This window comes from Lygodium microphyllum, chromosome 26 (genome assembly GCF_053477565.2).
Source record: "Lygodium microphyllum isolate KBCC chromosome 26, Lygodium_microphyllum_v1.1.10, whole genome shotgun sequence".
NCBI lineage: Eukaryota > Viridiplantae > Streptophyta > Polypodiopsida > Schizaeales > Lygodiaceae > Lygodium > Lygodium microphyllum.
In genome coordinates this window covers 79158404-79184876 of record NC_141160.1, presented here as the reverse complement: position 1 = coordinate 79184876, position 26473 = coordinate 79158404, and the positions used below count along the sequence as shown (strand labels likewise).

The 26473-nt window shown below is 44.9% G+C and overlaps 1 protein-coding gene across 1 annotated transcript; it reads right to left on the bottom strand.

Moving 5' to 3' along the window:
• Positions 1-1666: 1666 nt before the first annotated feature.
• Positions 1667-6075, bottom strand: LOC148013456 (aldehyde oxidase GLOX-like). The gene is made up of 3 exons (XM_087668135.1): positions 4928-6075; positions 3902-4214; positions 1667-2553 (listed from the first exon to the last, which is right to left on the bottom strand). The coding sequence occupies exons 1-3, from the start codon at positions 5746-5748 to the stop codon at positions 2053-2055; spliced, it is 1635 nt and encodes a 544-aa protein (XP_087524261.1). The 5' UTR covers positions 5749-6075; the 3' UTR covers positions 1667-2052.
• Between the last annotated feature and the right edge of the window lie 20398 nt (positions 6076-26473).

Genomic DNA, 26473 nt, shown 5'->3' with positions numbered 1-26473 from the left:
TTTGTAAAGTTGGCTTACAACATTGCAATTATGGCAAATGAAAGAGGTATGTAGAGAGTGTGATGATATAATGTGGATATCCTAAAGACTAAAGTCTAAACTCTATAGACAACCATCCATCACATTTTCACTTCTCAAATTCATCAACTAGAATGTAGGTCATGCAAGGAGACCTAATTGAGAACTAGATTCAAATAGACCACTCAGTTGAACATATAATTCAAAAAATTAGCCTACTCCCCTACTACTCTTGCAAAAGAAGTACCACAACAAGAACCGCCAAGATTAGCCACACCACCACTCTTATTTGATCACGCTTTGGAATATGAGTCTCAAGCCACAAAAGAACAACCGAAAACCATCCAAGTTCGAGAGGTACCATAAAAACTTAAAGTACCACCAACTAGAAAATCCACTTCATTAATAGCCTCATTCCCTCAGGTAAGTTACTCATGAATATATGTGTGCATCACATGGGTTCAAAATAAGGATTTTTAAAATACCATTTTTATATATTTTTTACATACAGAAGGGTACACTATAAATATAGTAACTTCCCCGAGCTCATTCTACTAGAATACATTTGGAATGCACTAGTAATACTATTCTAGAGTTTTTTGTTAAGATTTCACTCTATATCCCCCTCCTCAATCAAAGAAGAATAAAAAGATGATGATGAGGAATGTGTCATAGGCAAGCACTTCCCAGCATTATTGAATTCAGAGCATTAGTTATGCAACAAAATTCAAAAGCATCTAATAAGTGACATTACTCAATTTGCAAACATCGCTATACACTTTGCAGAACGTGTTCCATGTGTCCTTAAATTTTTATCATTTATACAATGCTAAATCACATTGCATATGTGATGCCCTTCATCTTGGTCACATATGTGACACCCGCCAATTTTGGCCCTCCTATCACAAAAGGCCCTAATATCTTGTATTGTATAAAAGGGAGGATCCACAAGCCTCAACCCTACACACATCACAAAAGTTGTGTGGGGAGACTCAACTCAATAAACAGCTTGTAAATTCCAAGTTGTGGGAGTAAAACAAACTAGACAAGAGACATGAACTCAATCTACTATCCAAAAAGTTTCAATTCTTGATAAATGCAAAGTAGCCAACCTACCAACAATAGAAATTTCCAAGTGATCTCCCTAAAATCGTACAACTAAAGGTTCTTCCACCTCTCTATCCTCCTCTTCTCTCCTTGTAGCCATGAGATCTCTTTGATAATATCACTCTCTCTTGCATGCAAACATTATTTTCTTTGATCAATTTAATCCATTAAATGCACAAAGGTTGATACTTTCTTGCACATGCAAAGGTTCCTAATCATTCATTTTTTAAACTCCTCTTTTGCATCCATCAAGTTCTATGTATTCTAGACATAGTCTTGACTTCTCTAGCATCATTCACTAGCTTTTAACATTTACAGGTTTCTCCACCATAGGCTACAAGGGTTCAACTTTATTGGCACACAGTCCCTAAGGTCACATTGGTTATGTTTTATATATTCATGGAAAGAGACTTTGAGATTCTATTAATAATGTATTATTCTCCATTTTCCAGATTTGTGCTAAGATTGTAAGGTAAGGTCACCATTTCAACCAAAAACATGTATGTGCTACTGAATTGCCTTAGATACCAAAAGTCACACATTTTGTGGTCAAAGCATTGAAGCAATGGTAAAAATGTATTGACAAGTTTTGGTTTTACATATGGTTTGTAATGGGCTCGGTTTTGAGATTGTGCGTTTGCAAATGTTATTGAGAAAATCATTGAGGTCTTCTTTTTATAAACCATGTGAAGTGAAGGCCATTTCGACAGTCCATTTTGAGCACATGTAAGACCTGGAGTTCACCTTGAGGCTTGCTTGGTGGTTTTTAAAGAAAATAATTTGAGTATGATTTAATGTGCATGTAATTGTGGGATGTCTTATTGTTATTACACTCTTCTATAATGAATTTTGGGTTATGGTGTGTAGGTGTGGTGTTTTGGGTATTTTGTTTTGTTTTGCTTTGTTGACGATGGTAGGCGAAGATAGCTAGGCGAAGCGCACCCAAGCGGCGGTGCTGGGGACACCGTCGGTGATGACACGGAGCATGTAGTAGCCAGAGGGGGCGACGACGGAGTTGGGAGGGGCAGTGACGGTGGCGAGGTAGGTGGTGGCGCCGGCCTTGACGAAGGCGTGGTCGAGGAAGAGCATGCGCTGGCTCATGGAGAAGGTGTGGGTGGTGAAGGGCGGGAAGTAGACGTTGAAGTAGAGATTGGCCGGGGCGGAGGGCACCGTGAAGCGGACTGTGAACTTGGCGCCGTACCGGATGGCCGCCCCGCCACCCGACACCGCCGTGATGGTGGGCCGGCGCGGGTTGAAGGCCTGGTTGAGATAGTAGGGGCTGTACGACTCCAGCCGGAGCTCCGTCGGGAACGGCCCCCCGAACACGTACCCCGCATTCGTGTTGCTCCCTCCCACCAACACCCTCCCGTCGTGCAGGATCGCAGCCGTCGAGTGGTACCACCTCGGTATCGGAGATGCCGCCAATACCTACAACATATCGTATTGCACCCAATATATAGTTCATTGCACCCAACAACAACATCATCATCATCATTACCATCATCAACAATAATCTTTAAAAAGAAAAAGATCAACATGGTTAACTATACTAGAAGTTTTAGACAAATTCCCACTCTAATTCTAATAGCGACAAGAAGCTTTTGCAAGGGAGGGACCACATTACCAGCTAGGTGCGGTTGGGGTTAGAGTAAGAGAAAAAATGCCTATTCCCACACTGAGAAATGTCAAAAAGTTCTTGTGATATCCATTACAAGTCGCATCAATCAAAAATCTCTTCATCACTTGGTTAACTTAATAACAATCTTCTAAACCTCTAAGTGCCTTCACAAGAAGCATTAGGTGATATGAACCCCCATTTCTCAAGTCCTCAATGAGAAGTTCAACTAGATCTAGAGCTCCTCCAAGATAGCTACTCTATACTTAGCATGTACCAATATATGGGGCCAATGGACACATATCATTGACACATGTGGTACTTGTTGTCCCCACCCCCACTTACGTTGTAGCAATGGGGCCAATGGAATAGGGATCATAAGCACAAATAGCAGCTATAAACCTCACCCTTGAGTGTAATAGGCTAGGCACTCATGATATGGACACTCCTACATGAGAGAAACATAGAGTTTCTCTCAATAGAATAAGATAAACTTCTTGTACTTATCGTTATTGGTAGCTACAACGTTGAATAAGAGCATATAATCTTGCCATTGAAGTAAAACTGATGAAATAAGCCTTTAAAACCCCAAACAAATAAGGATTGTTGAAGCTTGAAATGTCACAGTTATTTCTAAGTCATAGTTTTGGATCTATATATTACAATTGCAAGCTACAAAGTTGTTAATATTAAATCAACATGAAGGAATTCTTTTCCTCTAGGTTCAAACACCTCAACTATATATACTTTGGAAGTAAATTATATTTGAGCTATCAACCCCACTATAACTTGATCACTCAATTCGAATCACCTTCACCTATTAGGTCCATACCTCGGTTCATACTGTACTTTTAAGAGCCAATTTAAAAGGTAAATCACGCATACCAGAAGTCGTCTCTCATGGGATCGAATAGGACTGGCATTCTAGATTGGAATAGCGAGTGTAGAGGCCAAATCTGACGTAACAAGCTTGGAACTTCACTAGTTTCTAAAATGTTTTTTATGAACATGTTGTTTCTATGTCAAAATAGAAATGTGAATAATCCTCTACTCTCATACCTCAGCTTTGTAAATTGAAACTTGAGATTTATAAGATGCGGTTAATAGTTGAACGAGTTAGAGTACGAGAGTAAGTAGTATGGGGCCTGGGCGAGTGTTTACCTCGAATCTTCTTCCGAGGGGTTTCCAAGCAGAATAGAGGTAGGGAGCCTGGGCCGCCACTCGGGCCTTACCCCAGCCAGCGGTGCCGAGCTCAGCGCCATTGATGATGAGGATATCGCCCGTTGGGAGGATAAGCATGTCGCCCATGACACGCGGGGCGGGCATGTTCTCGCGGGCCCAATTGGGGCGAGGGTCTGTGATTACCATGCGGGCACAGTCTCGAAGGGCCGGCATGAAGGTCGTGGCAGTGAAGGCACCGTCAGCACTACCGCCACAGATCATGATCTCCACCTTGTGGAATCCATCGTCATGCCTGAGAACCAGTATAATAGAGCTTGAGACTTGATCACGCTACAATTTCAGCTTGTTTATAGAGAAATTGACAAATTTTGGGTAAATTTTTACTACAATATCCAGATAATCGCCAAAATCCAATTGGTCGTTTCTCAACTCTGTTTTCGCCCCATTGAGGGTGATGCTGGGTCATAGAAGTTGTCCTTAACTAATGCAGCCATGTGACAGCAATGTTCTGATTGGGTTAATGTACAAAGAGTGAGATTGTGGGTGGAACTGTTGTCACAAAGAATGCACAAGCATGTGCGAGCCAGAGGAATGGCAAAAGTCGAATGAGATTGCCTGTCTGGGTGCCTGGGCGACAGTGATCACAGAAAAAACATCACAGCTCTCTGTCAAAACAAGAATATACTGTATCGAGTACAAAGGTTGTGAGGGAGACAGTCGAATGAGATTGTCAGAGGCCAACAGGGGTCACAAACAAGGAAATTATCACACAAAGGTTTGAGGGCAAGAGTCGAATGAGGTTGTGAGGGCAAGCTGGGCAACAATCGAAAGAGGTTATCAGGCCGGCACGGTCAGTATAACTGCGGAAACAACAAAGGATATAACAATTGCTACATTTTGAGCATATATGAAAGCGAAACACGAGAGAGTAACAGCTGAATTTCAGAGAGACAATATTGTAATTGTAGTAAGAGAAGATTAATTAGGAAGTGGAGCAGTACAGACTTGAGCGGCAGCATGACGGAGGAGCCGCTGGAGGGGTAGTTGCGGGCGCCGCCGGGCAGGTCGGGGAACGCCTTCACCACCTTGTTCGTCTTGTAGTTGAGCAGGATGGATTTCCGGTTGGCGAAGATGAAGAGGTTGCCGTCGGAGGAGAGGTGGAGGAAGGGGTAGAGATTATTCTCGACGCCGGGATCGTTGGTCTGCTGCAGGAAGGGCAGCGCGATGGCTCGGCCGCCAGGCACGAACTCGTAGCTGAAGGCGGCCCGGCCGCCCACCACGATGACGCGGTTGTCCGGCAGGATCTGGTCCGAGGCGTACCAGCGGGCCGCCGCCAGGTGCCCTTTCTCCACCCAGTCGCACTTGTTGTCGTTGCAGGGCGCGAAGTAGCGGATGGCGGCGGCGCCGTCGTGCCAGCCGCCGGTGTGCGTGAGAGTGCCATCGGAGGTCCAGGCCCCCGACGAGCACCACGTGTCGGTGAAGATGAAAAGCGGGCGCGCCTTGTTGGAGGCCACGTCGTACTCGAAGGAGTGCGCCGTGCAGTCCACCTTGAGGGCCAGATCCTGCGGGTTGTGCCGGCAGCGACCGTTAGGCAGCGGCAGCTTGGACGGCCCGAAGTTGGTCCGGTCGAAGCAGATGACCCTGTTGAAGTGGTCCACCGTCATGTGCATGACGGACACGCCCACAGTCGTCAGCGTCTGCCACTTGCCGTTACCCGGCGCGCTCTGCACCCCTCTCATGAATATCGTCGACGACAGGACTATCATCGCCACCATCATCAGCGAGCACGCATGGCGATACGGCACTCTCGCATTGCCTCTTCCCATGGCTTAAAATACGTCGCTACCAGTACTGCCCCTCTCTTTCTCTCTCTCTCGCTCTCTCGCTCTGTCTCCCTTTCTCTCTTGTAATGGCAAACAGTAGCTGTAGCTCTTGCGCTTCCCTCGTGTGTCGCTTTTTAATGGCAACACTTCCTGTCTCTCTTCCTCTCTTGTAATGGAACCCGCACTAGCTATCCCAGCCTCGCACTTATACCTCCAGTATTGCTGTCCTCGCACAACCAGCTCGTAGCCTAATGGGCAGATTGATTGAGTTCTGTGGTGGCAGCCGCTGCCGCTAGTACATCTCGACGACGCGCCATCAGCCGGATTTTATTAACTCCCTGGCCGGCCGCCTCCGCCGCTCATGGGGCGTCAGCATCCCGCACGTCGTCCGCCCGCGCTTCTCTGTCTTGACGTCCCCACTCTCCCACGACACACACACATACTCTCTCTCTCTCTCTCTCTCTCTCTCTTTTCTTCCTGCCACGTAGACTCTTTCTTCCTGGACTTCGTAAAGCCTACACGTCTCCGTTCCTTTTATTTATTTTTGTCCGTTCTGGATTCTCGCCATACCATGGGCATCATCCGTTGACGCCAATCTCTTCCTCCCTTGCTAATCATTGTTAATTTGCCTGGGACCTTATGTAAATGGACGTTCCAAGCTAAATAAGTGCTCTCCAAGCCGAACATGTGACTCGCGAGTCACCCCTGACTCATCCTACTACTTTTTCACTTGCGCTGGACAAATCTTTTTCAAACATCACATTTAATTCCTTGCTATTCAAAGTCATGAACCACAACACACACACGCCTCTACCAAAACTATATTTTGAGGATTGCCACACAACTAATATCTTAAAAATGAGAGTTTGTGTTAAGCCATTGACAATAAACCGGGGGATAGTTTCTGGAAATATATTTGCCCAAATTATGGAAGTATACTTTCACCATGTTACATCTTATAATGGTGTTCTAAACATTCTCATGGCAATCTAAATCTCTCATAACTAAAATTGTTCACCATTATATTTCAGGTCATTATTTAGTTTGAATATTAGAACCAAAAACTCCACGAACTGTAGGAGTTCCAAATTGTCAAGGTTGAAGATTTTTGCTGCATGACAATATTTTTATCATCAAATTAAAATCTCTCTAAAGAAGGTTTACAAACAAATGCTTTGCCAACAAGTTAGAGTGCAAAAGCAACACTAGATCTCACCATACCACTCAAGGCAAGCCAATCTCTTGCATATTATGATATTGAGGTAAGGGAAATTTGTTGGCTCTAAAAGAGTTTCCCAAAAGACACCACATATCTTATAAGCATCCCAAAGAGCCATGAAAGGGTCTAAACAAGCCCAAGCACTCTCTCTTTCATCATCTTTCTAATCACACATTTTAGCTCCTCCATGGTGAATGGCTTGTCCAATACTCTAGCTAGCTCATTGTTACTATTTTCTACATTGGACCATGGCAAGTGATGACTTATTGCTCATATCTCTCTCCCTCCATTGCTTAAATTTGAGCTCCCATGGTCAAAGACAAATACCCTTGAAAAACTATCAATATACCCTCTTCATCTTAAATTAAAGATATTCCCCTCTCATCCTCTATCATGATGATTGTATTCATCCACTCCTTGTCTTTAAGATGTAGAAAAAGAAATGATGAGAAGACTTTTCATGCACAATATCTTGGGCCATCAATTGCATGTTTAAAGCTCAATTTTTATTAACCTCTTTAACATTAATGAAATTTCTAATACCATATAGGTAGCATTAAATATACAATTTTTGGACTTTAATAAGAAGAGAAATACTCTCCTGCCAACACAAAAGGCAAAGGTAGTCCCTCCACCTAAACGGATGGTGACTAAGAGAAGAACGAAGTTAGAAGTGTGGGGGGGAGGGGGGGGTGTTGGATATGATCAATGCCCCACCCTCATTAGGTGCTACCAATGATCCATGGTGCTCAAAGTTGTAAGGCCCCCATTATGAGGAGAAGCCAAGTGTGAGTTCCAGCTAGCCTTAAGCTCTTCACCTAACTTCTATCTAGATCGCCATCTAAGCTTCACACAATGGAAGCGCACGGGTGGACAGAGCCATCTTTGTATCAGTTGTTTGGAGTTAAAGAATTTACTGATTCCCCTCTTATCTGTTGTGTACTCTCTATCTCTTTCTCAGATTCTGTTCGCTGCGCCGTGTAATATTTTACATGGTATCAGAGCCCAGGGGGCTCTAGAGATCGGAGAGCGTGCAAGAGGCAAAGGCTTCAACAGCAAAGAGAAACGATGTCGACTCCGGGAAGCGGTTCTGGCGCATCAGGAAGCGGTGCAGGAGGTGGTGCTGCTGTACCGACTATTCAAACACTGAGGATTCGTCCACCAACCTTCAGCGAAGGCAAGTTAGATGGTACAAACTACACCTTGTGGAAGTTCAAAATTACAACTATCCTTGATTCTTATGAGCTTCTGGAGACTGTGCTGGGGACTGACGCAGAACCACAGCCTACCCCCGACCCATCAAATCCTAGTGTGATGATTCCTCTGAATGCAGATCTTCTACGAGCTTGGAAACGAAGGAATGCAGATGCATTGTGTGCCTTAGTTACAAGCTGTTCTGACAGTGTTTTGACTCTGATTCAGCATACAACCAAAGCGTCAGAGGCTTGGAATGTACTAAGGAGTCAGTATGAAACACGAAACCAAACAAGGATTCAAAACTTGGAGAATCAACTAGCAGCGGAGAAGTTTGCTGAAGGAGAGACTGTTGAAGCATTCATCACTCGGATTAAGAATCTCCACGACCAGATGGCTGGCGCTGGGATACAAAAGACTAGCGAAGAGCTAGCTCGGAGGTGTCTTCGGATTTGTCCACAAAAGTTTGATGGACTAGTAACTGCCCTTAATACTCAGGTGAGACCTCAAGCTTTGACTTTTGAGGAGTTTTGTGCATTATTAATGGAGGAGGAGTTGAGGCTGAAAGCCCGAGAGGGAAGCAACAATGGAGATGCTGCATTCTCTGCCAATGCAAAAGGCAAAGGTGTTTCCTCCACCAAAAATGATGGTGACAAAAAGAAGAAGGGCGGTGTCGAAGGGTTTGGAAAGCAATGTCGCAACTTCAGAAGTCCTTGATAATTTCAGGCTAGAAAATCAATAGTGGTGGCCTCCATAAAGAATCATATTTATATTTCAACAACTTTTCAGAAGACTGATGAGACAAACAGCTTATTATCTTAGCAACTTCCTCTTTAACATCAGAGAATCTGAATTCTATTATAACAGCTTATTTTTTTGATTCAAACAGGTAATTATTGTCTATATTCACATCCACATCTTCTTTCTGACAGAGAACAACAGATTCTTCTTCGTAGGAAAGGTGTTAAAATCCATCATATATTTAAGGCTGATTCCAGTCTGTTTCTTTAAGCTACATCTGTGGATGTCTTGAACCAAGTGTCTGGTGAGGGTATCCGCCAGCCTCGGAACAGTCATGGGAAGAAGTATGAGGTGTTTTTCATACTAGAATTGGACCCTATGTAGTTTGAATTTCATCTAAATTTATACAACTGTCTGATTCCCTGAAGTGTGCTCTTGGAAGCTGTCCAACTCCTGGGAGTGTTTACCTTTAGCCTTCACACAAAAAGGATTTGTATCAAGATGTGATACACATTTTGAAATAGATGCCCAGCCAAATGACTGACAGATGTAATGTAAACTTTGAGCATTAAGATGCACTGTAGCCACCTTCAGACAAGGTTAACAATGTTATGGAAGCTTAAATCTACAAGCGAATAATCCTCTTGTGAAAAGAGGGCCATACGCATGATTCAAACAAGGGTTATACAACTTTGAGCATAGTCCTAATTCAAGGATGAGCACAGTCAATAACTGAAAGCCATTTTTACCTCTGGCTCTTCTTCCCATGAATGAGGTACCTCATAAACAGGGCCAGTTTTTCTGGAAGGTTTTTCTACTGTGATCCCAGTTGCAAAATTGTGTAGGCAAGGATTGAGGGTTTGATAGATTTTGGTTCTCCCTAAACAAAGTACGACTCTCCTCCAAGATGTATCACTTCTCTTCCGATAGGCCAGACCGAGTGCGAGAGATTTTGCAGAGTTGAGAAAGAGCAAAGTTACAGCAGGCGATGGAGATTAAGAGGCAATCTTCCGGGTCCCCAATTTGCAGGCTATGAAGATGAGAGCTCATCGAAAAGCTACTCCAGAACACATCGTATATGATGCGCCTTGCTCGATAGGTTTCCCAACAGCTTCCCCATCCTCAATTCGATCACTGTCCTTCCTGTTTGCCACAAAATTTAGACCATGTGTGTTAATGCTGACGAAGAGAGTGCAGACCCAGTTTACATTAGCCACCATTCAGCAATTCCCTGCGCCCCTTAGAGAAAGAGCTTCCTTCCCCTCTACGGATTTGCAACCATCGTCCTCTTTTGACTCGTCGCCTTCAGCATTCCATCGACTGATCATAAGGATCATTCTGACGATCTCGCCAAGCTTCGGCTTATCAAGAATGCATCGAGTTTTTCCCCAGGATTGAAAAAAAAACTCCCTTCTTTTTCCTCATACAGCGCAGAATACCATCTATCACTACTCCCCCTTTCGATGTTGGATCCCAAAGCTTACATTAGCCACCACTTTTTGTTTCAATCATCATTGTCCAATATCCGCTGTTGTCGAGTAGCGCTGCTTCGTTGGAGACCTCGCTTGGTCCACTGATGATCGTAGCCTCAGAGATGCCTTCTATCCTTTTGGTGAAGTTATCAAGTCCAAGGTTATCAATGGTAGAGAGATCGGTAGATCTCGTGGTTTTTGCTTTGTGACATTTGCTGAGGAGCAGTCTGTGATAGATGCTATCGAATCCATGAATGAGAAGGAGCTAGATCGTAGAAACATTCCTGTTCACCTCGGCTTAAAGCAGAATTGGTCGAGAGCTTCTCGAGAGGGCTCCGCTCCTCTTTTTAGCGCATTAGCCGTCGGACTCCTTTGCTGCATTTTTTCCCCCCCAAATAGCAGTCGCCTCCTAAATTCACCTTCCGCCTAATCAAGCAGTCCCCCGAAAAGCTTCCTGAACTGGTATGTCAAAAAAAATAGACTGTGCCAACGACACTTGCCACAAAGAAAGTTCATTACCACATACGTGTAATCCCACAGACTGTTTGTCTGTTTGTAACCAAAAATGTCGTACGACCCAAACATCTGAGCATTCTCAACATAGATATCAAGTCTTTGTCGTAGTAAACATATCTTCACAGATCAACATTTGCAGAAATTTAGACACAATTCTGGAAAACTCAGCATGCTTGTTCTGCTTTTGTTGGTACAGGAGACAACTTCTACGTGCATTTCTTTGCCCTGGTCTTTTGCTCTTAGTTGGTTGCCACTTTTCAAGATGCAAGAGAATGTGCAATTATCTGGAGAGAATTCCTCCAACTGCATTGCATAAAAGCATTTCAAAACCTCCCAAAAAGGCCCATGAAAACATCTCCAAGAATCCATAGAGGCCTTGAAGAAACATCCAGACCCATAAACCCACTAACACATTATATTTCATTACCCTCTCCAACTTTCAAGATATACTACTCAAGCGTAAGATCAAAATGTTCCCTCCTATCATAAAGGTCACTGTGAGCACGAAAGAAACTTAATCACACTCCACAACACTCTCTCCATTCAGATTCGGAAGACATTCACACATCTTGCTAAGATACGCTTTGATAAGCTCTCCAGACTCATCATGATCAATTGGTTATGTGCCCATACTACTGCCATTTCACACATAGAACATCCAGTTGTAGATGTTAGAAACATCCTCACGAAGCCCATAATCGACATATCTTGAAATAAGTGTAGCCCATGAGATTGCATCTCGAGTTACCAATCTACCAAAACTCCTTGTTCTTCTTCGTCTTCAGCATAGAATAAAAGAGCAAACATAACAACTAAATATGTACAAAGTATCAAATCACACACACGACTTTTGGGTGGTTTACACACCTTGAATGCGCAGCAATACGACATCCACCCCCTCTAATCTTGCGCATCCTTCGGATGGGCCAACCACCCATGATCGTTGTCATCAAGATCCACAAACAGATCAATCTCTTCGTTATGCATTTTCGGTAGATCAACAAGATTATCTGTCATATCATCTGTCTCTTCCATTGGAGTTTCTTGTCGTTGCTCTTCTCTTGAAAATTCTTCCAAAGCATAATCCTCATCATCTCTTTTCTTGAAAATCTTGATTCTTTTTCCAACAATAGGCACTCTAAGCACTGTCCCATCCAATTCAGTCAGCTCATATGTTGCATTATCAAAGACATGTCTGACTATGTACGGCCCAAACCATCTTTTCACCATCTTCCGAAGTGCAATATGCTGATTTTCAAGGCTGCTATCAAAGACCAATACCCAATCTCCCTCTTCTATTGCTCTAGGCCTCAAGCGATGCCTACTGTCAAACATGTCCTTATTCCTTAGTCTAGCAACTTTCAACCTATCAATAGCTAGCTGAATATCCTCTGGTCTCCTCTCCAACTATTGAATCCGAAGAGCTAAGAGCTCTTCTCTCGTCAAATCCTCCTGCCAAGGTAAAACTGACCAAGTCAAAGCACAAGTCTCAATCGGCATAACAGGTTTCTGACCATACATCAACTCTGCAGGCATATATCCTGTGGTAACACTATGAGTCGTACGATCAGCCCATAAAGCAAATGGTAGAAGTCTTGGCCATTCTCCAATCCGTCCTCTGCATGCTTTGGCTAATGCTTTCACTATCGGCAGATGCCCTCTTTCACTCTTTCCATTTCCCTCTGGATTACATGCTGTGGTTAGAGCCAACTTGATTCCTAGCTGAGAGAAAAACTCCCTAGCTTCTTCTGCATCCAATTCACCACGATCCGCAATGATCTTACCCACATAACCATACCTGCAGAAAATTTCCTCCAATAAGAACTTACACACTGCACTAGTGGTCTTCGTTCTCAAAGATCTGCCCTCAACATGATTAGTAAGATCCTCTCTAGCCAAAACAATGTACCTCATCTGCCATAGACCCATAGGCATGGTAACCAAATCAACTACCCACTTATAATGAATGCATAGCGGATAGGTCGGATGAAGCTCATCTCTATGACGCACTACTGAATACACCTGGCAGTCTCTGCAAGTCTCAACAAAGTGAGAAACATCTCTATACATGCCTTTCCACCAATATTTCTCCTTGATTTTCTCATAAGTAGCCCACACTCCTCTATGACCAGCCTAAGGACTCTCATGAAACTCCCTCATCACCTGTAACTGTGTCTCTCTATCGCAGACAACCCGCAAAGGTAATCCGCCTCTTTTCTTCGGATGCTTCCAAAGAAATGCGTCCTTGAGAAAATAACCATAGGCTTTCCTTCTGATCTTCTTGAACTCTTCATCTGTCCATTCATCTCTTTTGCTTAGTGTACTAAGGTACCTGCCAATCTGCAACCAATCTCCAACATAGAGTTCTTCTATGAAAGCCACAATATCATAGACATGACAAACATGATCAACCATAGTGGCTGAAATTTCTGCATCATCCTCTTCTGCAAGTAGAGTCTCCTCATCATCATATCTGGCTCTAGACAACATATCTGCCACTGGATTATCCTTCCCTGCTATGTGTTTAAATTCCGGATTTAATGACTTGATGTATGCAATCCATCTCAACATGGCTATATCCGGAGTAGAGCAACTCGTGATCATGCCAATCAATGGCAAGCAATCTGTCTCTACCACAACTGAAGCTCCAATAAAGTACTCCTTGTCACATTTGAGAGCCGTGACAATCCCCAATAACTCCCTCTTGATTTGCGGATATCTCCTCTGTCTCTCGTTTAGGACTTTCGCCCCAAACCGAATAGCATACCTATTTCCATCTGCATCATCTTGACCCACAGCCCAACCTATGCCAATTGGACTAGTGTCAACTGTCAATACAATAACTTTCACAATTATAATCCGCTTTCTTGAGAGTAGGAGCATTCTGTAATAACTTCTTCAATTTCTGCATAGCTCTAGTGTGGCTCTCATCCCAATAAAATTTCTGCCCTTTTCGAAGCAGCTGATACAAACAATCTGCTATGTGTGCAAAATGAGGTATCCAAATCATATAAAGCACACAAGCACCAATGAATCTCCGTACCTCCGAAGTGGTAGAACAATACTCTGCAATCTTGCCTATAGCATTCACCTTATCAGGTTAGGGTTTCCTGCCATAATATCCACACATATGCCCAACAATGACAACCTCTGTAATATTTCCGCGTACCGTACCGTAAATATTAACTTTCCGTATACCGTGTAAACCCTGTGTAAAGGGTATCTCTTGCATTGAAATTGTTGACGGCGTAATGTGTGACCCGCGCGCGTGAAATGGGGTCCTCTACGAATGGTAAATTGAACCGGTGTTAAAAAACCGCAAGCCGCACGGAAACACCCTCTTGGGAGGGGCAATTTAATTAATTAAATGCAAATTTTTTTGTATGTTTATCCCTTCCCCCAGCCGATGCATGGCTGGAGGAAAGGGAGTGTGTGGGGGGAGGATGGCAAAGTGGGGGTTTGCATGGGGGAGTTCCCCACGTGGGTGGAGACCCCTTCCCCACCCCCACGGCCTATCAAAACACCCCCTTGATGGGGGTGTGCTTAGAGAGGGAGAGAGGAGGAGGGAGAAAGGTCTGTGTGAAGGGAGAGAAGAAGGGGAAGCCGCTAGCGCTGAAGATCGCCGCCGTGCTGCTGCCCAGCTCCGCCGCCAGTCCGCTCTGCCGTCGCCCTGGCCGCCGGTCTTCTGCAGCTACCACCCCCGTCCGCCACGCTGATCGTCACTCGCCAGGCCGCCATCCCACCGCCACGTCGTCCACGACCCTGCCCACGTGCTCTCAGAAGCTCCTTTGGAAGCTTCTATAGAAGCTTCCATAGGGGGGCCTCCCTAAACCCCCTTCCCACGACCCCAATTTTTCCACCCTTTTCCACCATTTCAAAGGCACTTTTCCACCACTTGTCCCAAAGGACCTTTCCCACGGCATCTTCCCGACGATCCGTTAAATACCCCGGGATTTCTAAAGAAGGAGACGGTGAGGCCATAAAGACCTCACAAGAACCTTCGACAAGACTTCGGACAAAGACATTAAATCCGCAAGCCGTCCAAATACCGCGCTGAATCGAGTTCGTGGGAATTCCGAAGCTTTTGTCGCAAGCTCTATTCCGAAGAGGAACCCATCCGCATACAAGCACAAAGGCAGATCGGAAGTCGAATTTACGACTACGATGGCTCCAAAAAGATCCCAAGAGGCAACCGCGGGAGGCTCGACTCCAAATGTGCAAGTGGACATCACCCCGACACCACAAGTCCAGGTTCTTCCGTGTTAATTCCGCATAAGGAAATGTTTAGGCGCGCTTAGAAAGGGAATTTCATGTTTACGTTTAAATTAAAAGCATATGGAAATTGAAAGAAATGCATCTTTTGAACATTATAAAAGATTGAACGATTAGAGAGTTAGATGCATGTAGATGGTACCTTATCAAGGTAAGGAATCTAATCCTAAGCAAGGAAACGGAATTTATATGTGCATTATTTGTCATCCTAGATATGGTAGATTAAGCGTATATGCACATTAGGTAACATACCTCCCATAATGATTTCATAGGGAAAGGCTAGCACCATAAGGTTTCATTCGGAAAGAACTAATAGGGTACTAAAGTGAGCGTATGACTTGCAAAATAGTTATAAGATGGAATAGAATAACACTAGTTTCGCTTGTGTTTCACCAACGACTTCGGGCTAGGAGAATGTTAGAAATTGCGTAGTCGTCATGAGAAAAAGGTCAATCATTAAGAGCAGTAATTAGGTGTAAAAGCATAGGATGAAAAAGGATAAACAACAAGGTTGTGGGTACGATTATTGACGTAAGACCTAGTAGGAGGTCCTAGGAAAAGTTAGTAACCAAATTATCGTGCACCAAGGAAAGATTGCATGGTTCGCTAATGCATAAGTTTCGAAAGCATAGACTACAAAGTAGTAGGCATGATTAGTTGGTAAACCCTAGGGAGACTTAGGAAAGTTAGCATACAGATTAGTAAGTAATTTTACCTCACCAAGGAAACGGCAATCAATCGCATGTTTACGCGAATTGGATCCCGTTAGATTTGGTTTATCACCCTAGAAGGATCATTCTTGTCGCAGAACAAGCATAATTGAATTGACTAGGTAATATAAACATCAAGGATTCGTATAAACATGACTGAGTCAATATGATAGGAATCCTAAGAGATAACTAGGATTTAGTGCAAGGATAATTCGACCCCGCTTAAGACAAAAACTGTGAGTCTAAGGATCTTACACGCATTCACAAAATGTCGAAGCGAGTGGTTGTTTATGCATGAAAGGATCTAAGGTTTTATCCTAAGGATCAGTCGTCTTAATGAAGGAACTCCGACGGAGTTGCATATTCTAGAATCATGAGCCAAACCTAATTAGAAATGACTTGGAGGATACCCCAAAATCCCGTTACTCAGCTAGGGTTAAAATCCATGATCGGAACGCTAAGAAATGGATAGAAGGATTCCGTGAAATAGATGCAATACTTGTGCACAAAGCTGCAGTATTGTATAGATTTGGGATTTGTCCGCAAAGAGTCTTGTCATCTCTCGAAATGAGATCAGCAAGTTATTGAAAGAATTTAACTTACAAGAGGATGAGTAATCATCCTGTTAACTCACTTTCCTTGGAAAAGTAATTGCCAAGGGAAAGGAAGATTAGGCGTTGCCTTGAAGCAAATGACCGACAATAAACTAAGGCGACATGGTCGCTGGATCCTGCCACAACAAACCTAATGTATTGGAAGGGTATGACCCTGACCCTAAGAATGATAGGAATCTTGCCAAGTTGCAATTGATTCTGGATCGAATGCGGGTTGCATTCGGAGGAAAAGGAGTTACTCCTTGACAGTTTGCCAGCCAAACGGCCATTGGAATTTGATTGTGTTTGTAAAAGTTAGAGAGGACTGTTTGCATTGTTTGCTCAATGAACTAAAGGATGAAAATATATCTAAAGCTTCAGGTTGGTGCCTGAGAGGCAGCTTCAGTTACCCCCGACTGCCTGCCTGACCCTAACCAAGGGGGTTGTGAACCGCGCCGGGAACGTGGACCGAACCCGCCGTGAGAGGTCTCTCCGTTGAGTTCTGCTTGGAGCAGGAGGACGCTTGGGTGCCAGGGGGGGCTCTGGCTGTAAATCCCTCGCCTTCCGGGTCCTGCACAAGAGACTAACGTGACTCGGGATTGGATCTCGAGGCCCGCATACTAGTCTACGGGCGGAAACTTGGGATAGTAATCACAGGAAGGATTACTGGATAGCCTTCGGGCGGATTATGAATACGCCTACGGGCGGGAACTCCTTGTATTGCAAAGATAAAAGGATATAATGATAATAAAGAAGTTGTTTGGCACTGTTTTCTTTATGTCCTGTGATAAGATTACGTGAAGGAACCAGTGCTTAACAGGGTTAATCAAGGAAGCTGTTTGTATGTGTCAAACTAATGTGGTAGGTAATTACATAACTAAAACAAACCGAGGAAAGTGCGGAGGATGGACCTTGGGTCTGTCCTATGGATGGGTGGTCCCGGTTAGCCGGGAACTTTTCTCAAGATCTTCGATGGACAGAGGATGATCGTCATCACCAAAACAAGCAAGGAGAACAATGACTTGGAAGTACCGATTACCCGATTCAGGCTGTTTTAGGGGAACGGAATGGGACTATGCCTTTGGCAGAGAGGTCGAGCCTTGCATCCCTCTCGTTTCCCATTCTCCTTGAACCAAGTGCAGCATGAATTCGCTTCAGACCGGGCGTTCTGCGTAAAGTAGTTCGATCAGGTCTGACGCTAGTCGCTGTTAGCAAACGACCAAACAATTCCGTTCGATCCTAAGTGGAAAACGCCCAGGACACTTCCGTTACGGGGCAGACGCGGAAAGTCCTAGATTACAAAACCCGCAACATTCCATGGGAGTGCCGGGTGGAGTCTTCTAGACAACCTTTCCGATGGACTGCTAAGACGTGTCCTAGAGGATGTTAGTGGACACGTTACAGTTGGTATCAGAGCCGACTTACAATGGAATTGTTTCCATAAGATTTCATTAGAAGTGAAGTAAAGAAATTGTTCCTGTCCAAACATTTTCTCATCTTCGATACTGTCTTGCAGAATTACGAGGCGTGGAACAAGTTTTTGGTGTTCCGGATCATGTTCATGACTGCGATGCATTCTCCGCATTATAGGCAGAGAATTGAAATGATGAACATCTTGGAGCAAATCTATAACCCATCACCGCTATATATAGAGCGAAGATGGACTGGGTCTTCAGGAATCTACTACATAGCTGCCCACCGGTTCGCCTATCTACAGACCAACCTGAAGAGGATCAAGTGGTTGGAAGATTTGAAAGTCGTGAAGCTGTTCATTTTTGTGGAAGCTCACGTGAATTCGACTTTGCATATTCGAGGTCGTAGAGTTGAATTAAACTCATATGTATATGAGGAAGTAACCCGTGTAATTCCAGCTGATAGAGTTAAGGTATTGGGCCGCCATGGGAAGTATGGTTTCCAGCGGAAAGGATATCCCGAACTTCCGATGAATTATCGATTCCTAAAGATACATGACCCAAAACCCTACTACTACACAGTTCCTGTAGACAAATCCAATACTATGTTGTTCTCCCCAAACTAGATGTAATGATTGGAGATGTTGTATGAGGCTACGCCATATAAATATAAATAAGGACTTCTTTTTATCACTATCCGATTGTGCATCAGGGTTGTTGCAAAAAGTCTAGTTGCTTCATGAGTTACGAGTTAGCTGAACTAAAGATAAGCTAATGGCAATTATCATATAATAACGTTAAGAAAACTTTTTACGCCAGGCACAACCCCAGGTACAGGTTCCAAATTCGCCCCCTACATCAAGTACTACTGTGATCCAGGAGAAGAAGTTCCTCCTCAAACAAATAAAGCCACCCGAGTTTGACGGGAGAGGCAGATTCGTCCAGTCAGACGCTGAGATTTGGATTGAATCTATGGAGGACTACTTCGAAGCCGCTGGCACTGCACCAACCAATCAGGCCATGCTCGCCAAATTAAAACTCACCGGTGAAGCCAGACTATGGTGGAAACAATGGTGCAGGGATCAAGGGATTTCAGAGGGGTCCGTTACCTGGGAGAAGTTAAAGCAAGCCGTGCAAGGGAGATATTTGCCACCCGCATATCGTACACAGAAAATGAATGAGTTCTATGAGCTAAAACAGTTAGGACTCACGCTTGACGCATACTACTCTAAGTTTGTCTCACTCTTGAAGTATGCGCCACGAATGGACACGACACAGCAGGTGTCCAAATTTTGCGCAGGCTTAAATCCACCTGTAAATACCCGTCTCGAATCTATGAGACCATCAGATCTTCAGGATGCACTCATTCGAGCGGCACCCATAATTCAGGAAGTGCAAGCTAAACCAACGAGTATTAAGAATTGGTCTTATAGCGACCCAAGCGGAGGAGCATTCAGACCCCAGGTTAAGAGAGTTCAAGGCCACAATCAGGGACAAAGAAAGAAGGCAAGGACAAATAACGTCAACAACTTTGTTCCTACTCACGGTAATGGCCGAAACATCCGATGTTTCCACTGCAATGAACTCGGTCACTTCAGAAAGCAATGCCCCAAGCTCAGCGAGGGACACCGTCAAGGTATTGGCCACGGTCAGGGAGGGACAGTTGAGATCTAGAACCTTGAGAGAATGCCTCGTCCAATGGCAAGATTATTCCGAAGAGGATGCTACCTGGATGGATGAAAGCTCTCTCAATCTTCAATATCCCCAATTTATCTCGAGATGAGGACATCTCGATTCTTCTAAGGGGGAGAGAATGTAATATTTCCGCGTACCGTACCGTAAATATTAACTTTCCGTATACCGTGTAAACCCTGTGTAAAGGGTATCTCTTGCATTGAAATTGTTGACGGCGTAATGTGTGACCCGCGCGCGTGAAATGGGGTCCTCTACGAATGGTAAATTGAACCGGGTGTTAAAAAACCGCAAGCCACACGGAAACACCCTCTTGGGAGGGGCAATTTAATTAATTAAATGCAATTTTTTTTGTATGTTTATCCCTTCCCCCAGCCGATGCATGGCTGGAGGAAAGGGAGTGTGTGGGGGGAGGATGGCAAAGTGGGGGTTTGCATGGGGGAGTTCCCCACGTGGGTGGAGACCCCTTCCCCACCCCCACGGCCTATAAAAACACCCCCTTGATGGGGGTGTGCTTAGAGAGGGAGAGAGGAGGAGGGAGAAAGGTCTGTGTGAAGGGAGAGAAGAAGGGGAAGCCGCCAGCGCTGAAGATCGCCGCCGTGCTGCTGCCCAGCTCTGCCGCCAGTCCGCTCTGCCGTCGCCCTGGCCGCCGGTCTTCTGCAGCTACCACCCCCGTCCGCCACGCTGATCGTCACTCGCCAGGCCGCCATCCCACCGCCACGTCGTCCACGACCCTGCCCACGTGCTCTCAGAAGCTCCTTTGGAAGCTTCTATAGAAGCTTCCATAGGGGGGCCTCCCTAAACCCCCTTCCCACGACCCCAATTTTTCCACCCTTTTCCACCATTTCAAAGGCACTTTTCCACCACTTGTCCCAAAGGACCTTTCCCACGGCATCTTCCCGACGATCCGTTAAATACCCCGGGATTTCTAAAGAAGGAGACGGTGAGGCCATAAAGACCTCACAAGAACCTTCGACAAGACTTCGGACAAAGACATTAAATCCGCAAGCCGTCCAAATACCGCGCTGAATCGAGTTCGTGGGAATTCCGAAGCTTTTGTCGCAAGCTCTATTCCGAAGAGGAACCCATCCGCATACAAGCACAAAGGCAGATCGGAAGTCGAATTTACGACTACGATGGCTCCAAAAAGATCCCAAGAGGCAACCGCGGGAGGCTCGACTCCAAATGTGCAAGTGGACATCACCCCGACACCACAAGTCCAGGTTCTTCCGTGTTAATTCCGCATAAGGAAATGTTTAGGCGCGCTTAGAAAGGGAATTTCATGTTTACGTTTAAATTAAAAGCATATGGAAATTGAAAGAAATGCATCTTTTGAACATTATAAAAGATTGAACGATTAGAGAGTTAGATGCATGTAGATGGTACCTTATCAAGGTAAGGAATCTAATCCTAAGCAAGGAAACGGAATTTATATGTGCATTATTTGTCATCCTAGATATGGTAGATTAAGCGTATATGCACATTAGGTAACATACCTCCCATAATGATTTCATAGGGAAAGGCTAGCACCATAAGGTTTCATTCGGAAAGAACTAATAGGGTACTAAAGTGAGCGTATGACTTGCAAAATAGTTATAAGATGGAATAGAATAACACTAGTTTCGCTTGTGTTTCACCAACGACTTCGGGCTAGGAGAATGTTAGAAATTGCGTAGTCGTCATGAGAAAAAGGTCAATCATTAAGAGCAGTAATTAGGTGTAAAAGCATAGGATGAAAAAGGATAAACAACAAGGTTGTGGGTACGACTATTGACGTAAGACCTAGTAGGAGGTCCTAGGAAAAGTTAGTAACCAAATTATCGTGCACCAAGGAAAGATTGCATGGTTCGCCAATGCATAAGTTTCGAAAGCATAGACTACAAAGTAGTAGGCATGATTAGTTGGTAAACCCTAGGGAGACTTAGGAAAGTTAGCATACAGATTAGTAAGTAATTTTACCTCACCAAGGAAACGGCAATCAATCGCATGTTTACGCGAATTGGATCCCGTTAGATTTGGTTTATCACCCTAGAAGGATCATTCTTGTCGCAGAACAAGCATAATTGAATTGACTAGGTAATATAAACATCAAGGATTCGTATAAACATGACTGAGTCAATATGATAGGAATCCTAAGAGATAACTAGGATTTAGTGCAAGGATAATTCGACCCCGCTTAAGACAAAAACTGTGAGTCTAAGGATCTTACACGCATTCACAAAATGTCGAAGCGAGTGGTTGTTTATGCATGAAAGGATCTAAGGTTTTATCCTAAGGATCAGTCGTCTTAATGAAGGAACTCCGACGGAGTTGCATATTCTAGAATCATGAGCCAAACCTAATTAGAAATGACTTGGAGGATACCCCAAAATCCCGTTACTCAGCTAGGGTTAAAATCCGTGATCGGAACGCTAAGAAATGGATAGAAGGATTCCGTGAAATAGATGCAATACTTGTGCACAAAGCTGCAATATTGTATAGATTTGGGATTTGTCCGCAAAGAGTCTTGTCATCTCTCGAAATGAGATCAGCAAGTTATTGAAAGAATTTAACTTACAAGAGGATGAGTAATCATCCTGTTAACTCACTTTCCTTGGAAAAGTAATTGCCAAGGGAAAGGAAGATTAGGCGTTGCCTTGAAGCAAATGACCGACAATAAACTAAGGCGACATGGTCGCTGGATCCTGCCACAACAAACCTAATGTATTGGAAGGGTATGACCCTGACCCTAAGAATGATAGGAATCTTGCCAAGTTGCAATTGATTCTGGATCGAATGCGGGTTGCATTCGGAGGAAAAGGAGTTACTCCTTGACAGTTTGCCAGCCAAACGGCCATTGGAATTTGATTGTGTTTGTAAAAGTTAGAGAGGACTGTTTGCATTGTTTGCTCAATGAACTAAAGGATGAAAATATATCTAAAGCTTCAGGTTGGTGCCTGAGAGGCAGCTTCAGTTACCCCCGACTGCCTGCCTGACCCTAACCAAGGGGGTTGTGAACCGCGCCGGGAACGTGGACCGAACCCGCCGTGAGAGGTCTCTCCGTTGAGTTCTGCTTGGAGCAGGAGGACGCTTGGGTGCCAGGGGGGGCTCTGGCTGTAAATCCCTCGCCTTCCGGGTCCTGCACAAGAGACTAACGTGACTCGGGATTGGATCTCGAGGCCCGCATACTAGTCTACGGGCGGAAACTTGGGATAGTAATCACAGGAAGGATTACTGGATAGCCTTCGGGCGGATTATGAATACGCCTACGGGCGGGAACTCCTTGTATTGCAAAGATAAAAGGATATAATGATAATAAAGAAGTTGTTTGGCACTGTTTTCTTTATGTCCTGTGATAAGATTACGTGAAGGAACCAGTGCTTAACAGGGTTAATCAAGGAAGCTGTTTGTATGTGTCAAACTAATGTGGTAGGTAATTACATAACTAAAACAAACCGAGGAAAGTGCGGAGGATGGACCTTGGGTCTGTCCTATGGATGGGTGGTCCCGGTTAGCCGGGAACTTTTCTCAAGATCTTCGATGGACAGAGGATGATCGTCATCACCAAAACAAGCAAGGAGAACAATGACTTGGAAGTACCGATTACCCGATTCAGGCTGTTTTAGGGGAACGGAATGGGACTATGCCTTTGGCAGAGAGGTCGAGCCTTGCATCCCTCTCGTTTCCCATTCTCCTTGAACCAAGTGCAGCATGAATTCGCTTCAGACCGGGCGTTCTGCGTAAAGTAGTTCGATCAGGTCTGACGCTAGTCGCTGTTAGCAAACGACCAAACAATTCCGTTCGATCCTAAGTGGAAAACGCCCAGGACACTTCCGTTACGGGGCAGACGCGGAAAGTCCTAGATTACAAAACCCGCAACATTCCATGGGAGTGCCGGGTGGAGTCTTCTAGACAACCTTTCCGATGGACTGCTAAGACGTGTCCTAGAGGATGTTAGTGGACACGTTACAGTTGGTATCAGAGCCGACTTACAATGGAATTGTTTCCATAAGATTTCATTAGAAGTGAAGTAAAGAAATTGTTCCTGTCCAAACATTTTCTCATCTTCGATACTGTCTTGCAGAATTACGAGGCGTGGAACAAGTTTTTGGTGTTCCGGATCATGTTCATGACTGCGATGCATTCTCCGCATTATAGGCAGAGAATTGAAATGATGAACATCTTGGAGCAAATCTATAACCCATCACCGCTATATATAAAGCGAAGATGGACTGGGTCTTCAGGAATCTACTACATAGCTGCCCACCGGTTCGCCTATCTACAGACCAACCTGAAGAGGATCAAGTGGTTGGAAGATTTGAAAGTCGTGAAGCTGTTCATTTTTGTGGAAGCTCACGTGAATTCGACTTTGCATATTCGAGGTCGTAGAGTTGAATTAAACTCATATGTATATGAGGAAGTAACCCGTGTAATTCCAGCTGATAGAGTTAAGGTATTGGGCCGCCATGGGAAGTATGGTTTCCAGCGGAAAGGATATCCCGAACTTCCGATGAATTATCGATTCCTAAAGATACATGACCCAAAACCCTACTACTACACAGTTCCTGTAGACAAATCCAATACTATGTTGTTCTCCCCAAACTAGATGTAATGATTGGAGATGTTGTATGAGGCTATGCCATATAAATATAAATAAGGACTTCTTTTTATCACTATCCGATTGTGCATCAGGGTTGTTGCAAAAAGTCTAGTTGCTTCATGAGTTACGAGTTAGCTGAACTAAAGATAAGCTAATGGCAATTATCATATAATAACGTTAAGAAAACTTTTTACGCCAGGCACAACCCCAGGTACAGGTTCCGAATTCGCCCCCTACATCAAGTACTACTGTGATCCAGGAGAAGAAGTTCCTCCTCAAACAAATAAAGCCACCCGAGTTTGACGGGAGAGGCAGATTCGTCCAGTCAGACGCTGAGATTTGGATTGAATCTATGGAGGACTACTTCGAAGCCGCTGGCACTGCACCAACCAATCAGGCCATGCTCGCCAAATTAAAACTCACCGGTGAAGCCAGACTATGGTGGAAACAATGGTGCAGGGATCAAGGGATTTCAGAGGGGTCCGTTACCTGGGAGAAGTTAAAGCAAGCCGTGCAAGGGAGATATTTGCCACCCGCATATCGTACACAGAAAATGAATGAGTTCTATGAGCTAAAACAGTTAGGACTCACGCTTGACGCATACTACTCTAAGTTTGTCTCACTCTTGAAGTATGCGCCACGAATGGACACGACACAGCAGGTGTCCAAATTTTGCGCAGGCTTAAATCCACCTGTAAATACCCGTCTCGAATCTATGAGACCATCAGATCTTCAGGATGCACTCATTCGAGCGGCACCCATAATTCAGGAAGTGCAAGCTAAACCAACGAGTATTAAGAATTGGTCTTATAGCGACCCAAGCGGAGGAGCATTCAGACCCCAGGTTAAGAGAGTTCAAGGCCACAATCAGGGACAAAGAAAGAAGGCAAGGACAAATAACGTCAACAACTTTGTTCCTACTCACGGTAATGGCCGAAACATCCGATGTTTCCACTGCAATGAACTCGGTCACTTCAGAAAGCAATGCCCCAAGCTCAGCGAGGGACACCGTCAAGGTATTGGCCACGGTCAGGGAGGGACAGTTGAGATCTAGAACCTTGAGAGAATGCCTCGTCCAGTGGCAAGATTATTCCGAAGAGGATGCTACCTGGATGGATGAAAGCTCTCTCAATCTTCAATATCCCCAATTTATCTCGAGATGAGGACATCTCGATTCTTCTAAGGGGGAGAGAATGTAATATTTCCGCGTACCGTACCGTAAATATTAACTTTCCGTATACCGTGTAAACCCTGTGTAAAGGGTATCTCTTGCATTGAAATTGTTGACGGCGTAATGTGTGACCCGCGCGTGTGAAATGGGGTCCTCTACGAATGGTAAATTGAACCGGGTGTTAAAAAACCGCAAGCCGCACGGAAACACCCTCTTGGGAGGGGCAATTTAATTAATTAAATGCAAATTTTTTTGTATGTTTATCCCTTCCCCCAGCCGATGCATGGCTGGAGGAAAGGGAGTGTGTGGGGGGAGGATGGCAAAGTGGGGGTTTGCATGGGGGAGTTCCCCACGTGGGTGGAGACCCCTTCCCCACCCCCACGGCCTATAAAAACACCCCCTTGATGGGGGTGTGCTTAGAGAGGGAGAGAGGAGGAGGGAGAAAGGTCTGTGTGAAGGGAGAGAAGAAGGGGAAGCCGCCAGCGCTGAAGATCGCCGCCGTGCTGCTGCCCAGCTCCGCCGCCAGTCCGCTCTGCCATCGCCCTGGCCGCCGGTCTTCTGCAGCTACCACCCCCGTCCGCCACGCTGATCGTCACTCGCCAGGCCGCCATCCCACCGCCACGTCGTCCACGACCCTGCCCACGTGCTCTCAGAAGCTCCTTTGGAAGCTTCTATAGAAGCTTCCATAGGGGGGCCTCCCTAAACCCCCTTCCCACGACCCCAATTTTTCCACCCTTTTCCACCATTTCAAAGGCACTTTTCCACCACTTGTCCCAAAGGACCTTTCCCACGGCATCTTCCCGACGATCCGTTAAATACCCCGGGATTTCTAAAGAAGGAGACGGTGAGGCCATAAAGACCTCACAAGAACCTTCGACAAGACTTCGGACAAAGACATTAAATCCGCAAGCCGTCCAAATACCGCGCTGAATCGAGTTCGTGGGAATTCCGAAGCTTTTGTCGCAAGCTCTATTCCGAAGAGGAACCCATCCGCATACAAGCACAAAGGCAGATCGGAAGTCGAATTTAAGACTACGATGGCTCCAAAAAGATCCCAAGAGGCAACCGCGGGAGGCTCGACTCCAAATGTGCAAGTGGACATCACCCCGACACCACAAGTCCAGGTTCTTCCGTGTTAATTCCGCATAAGGAAATGT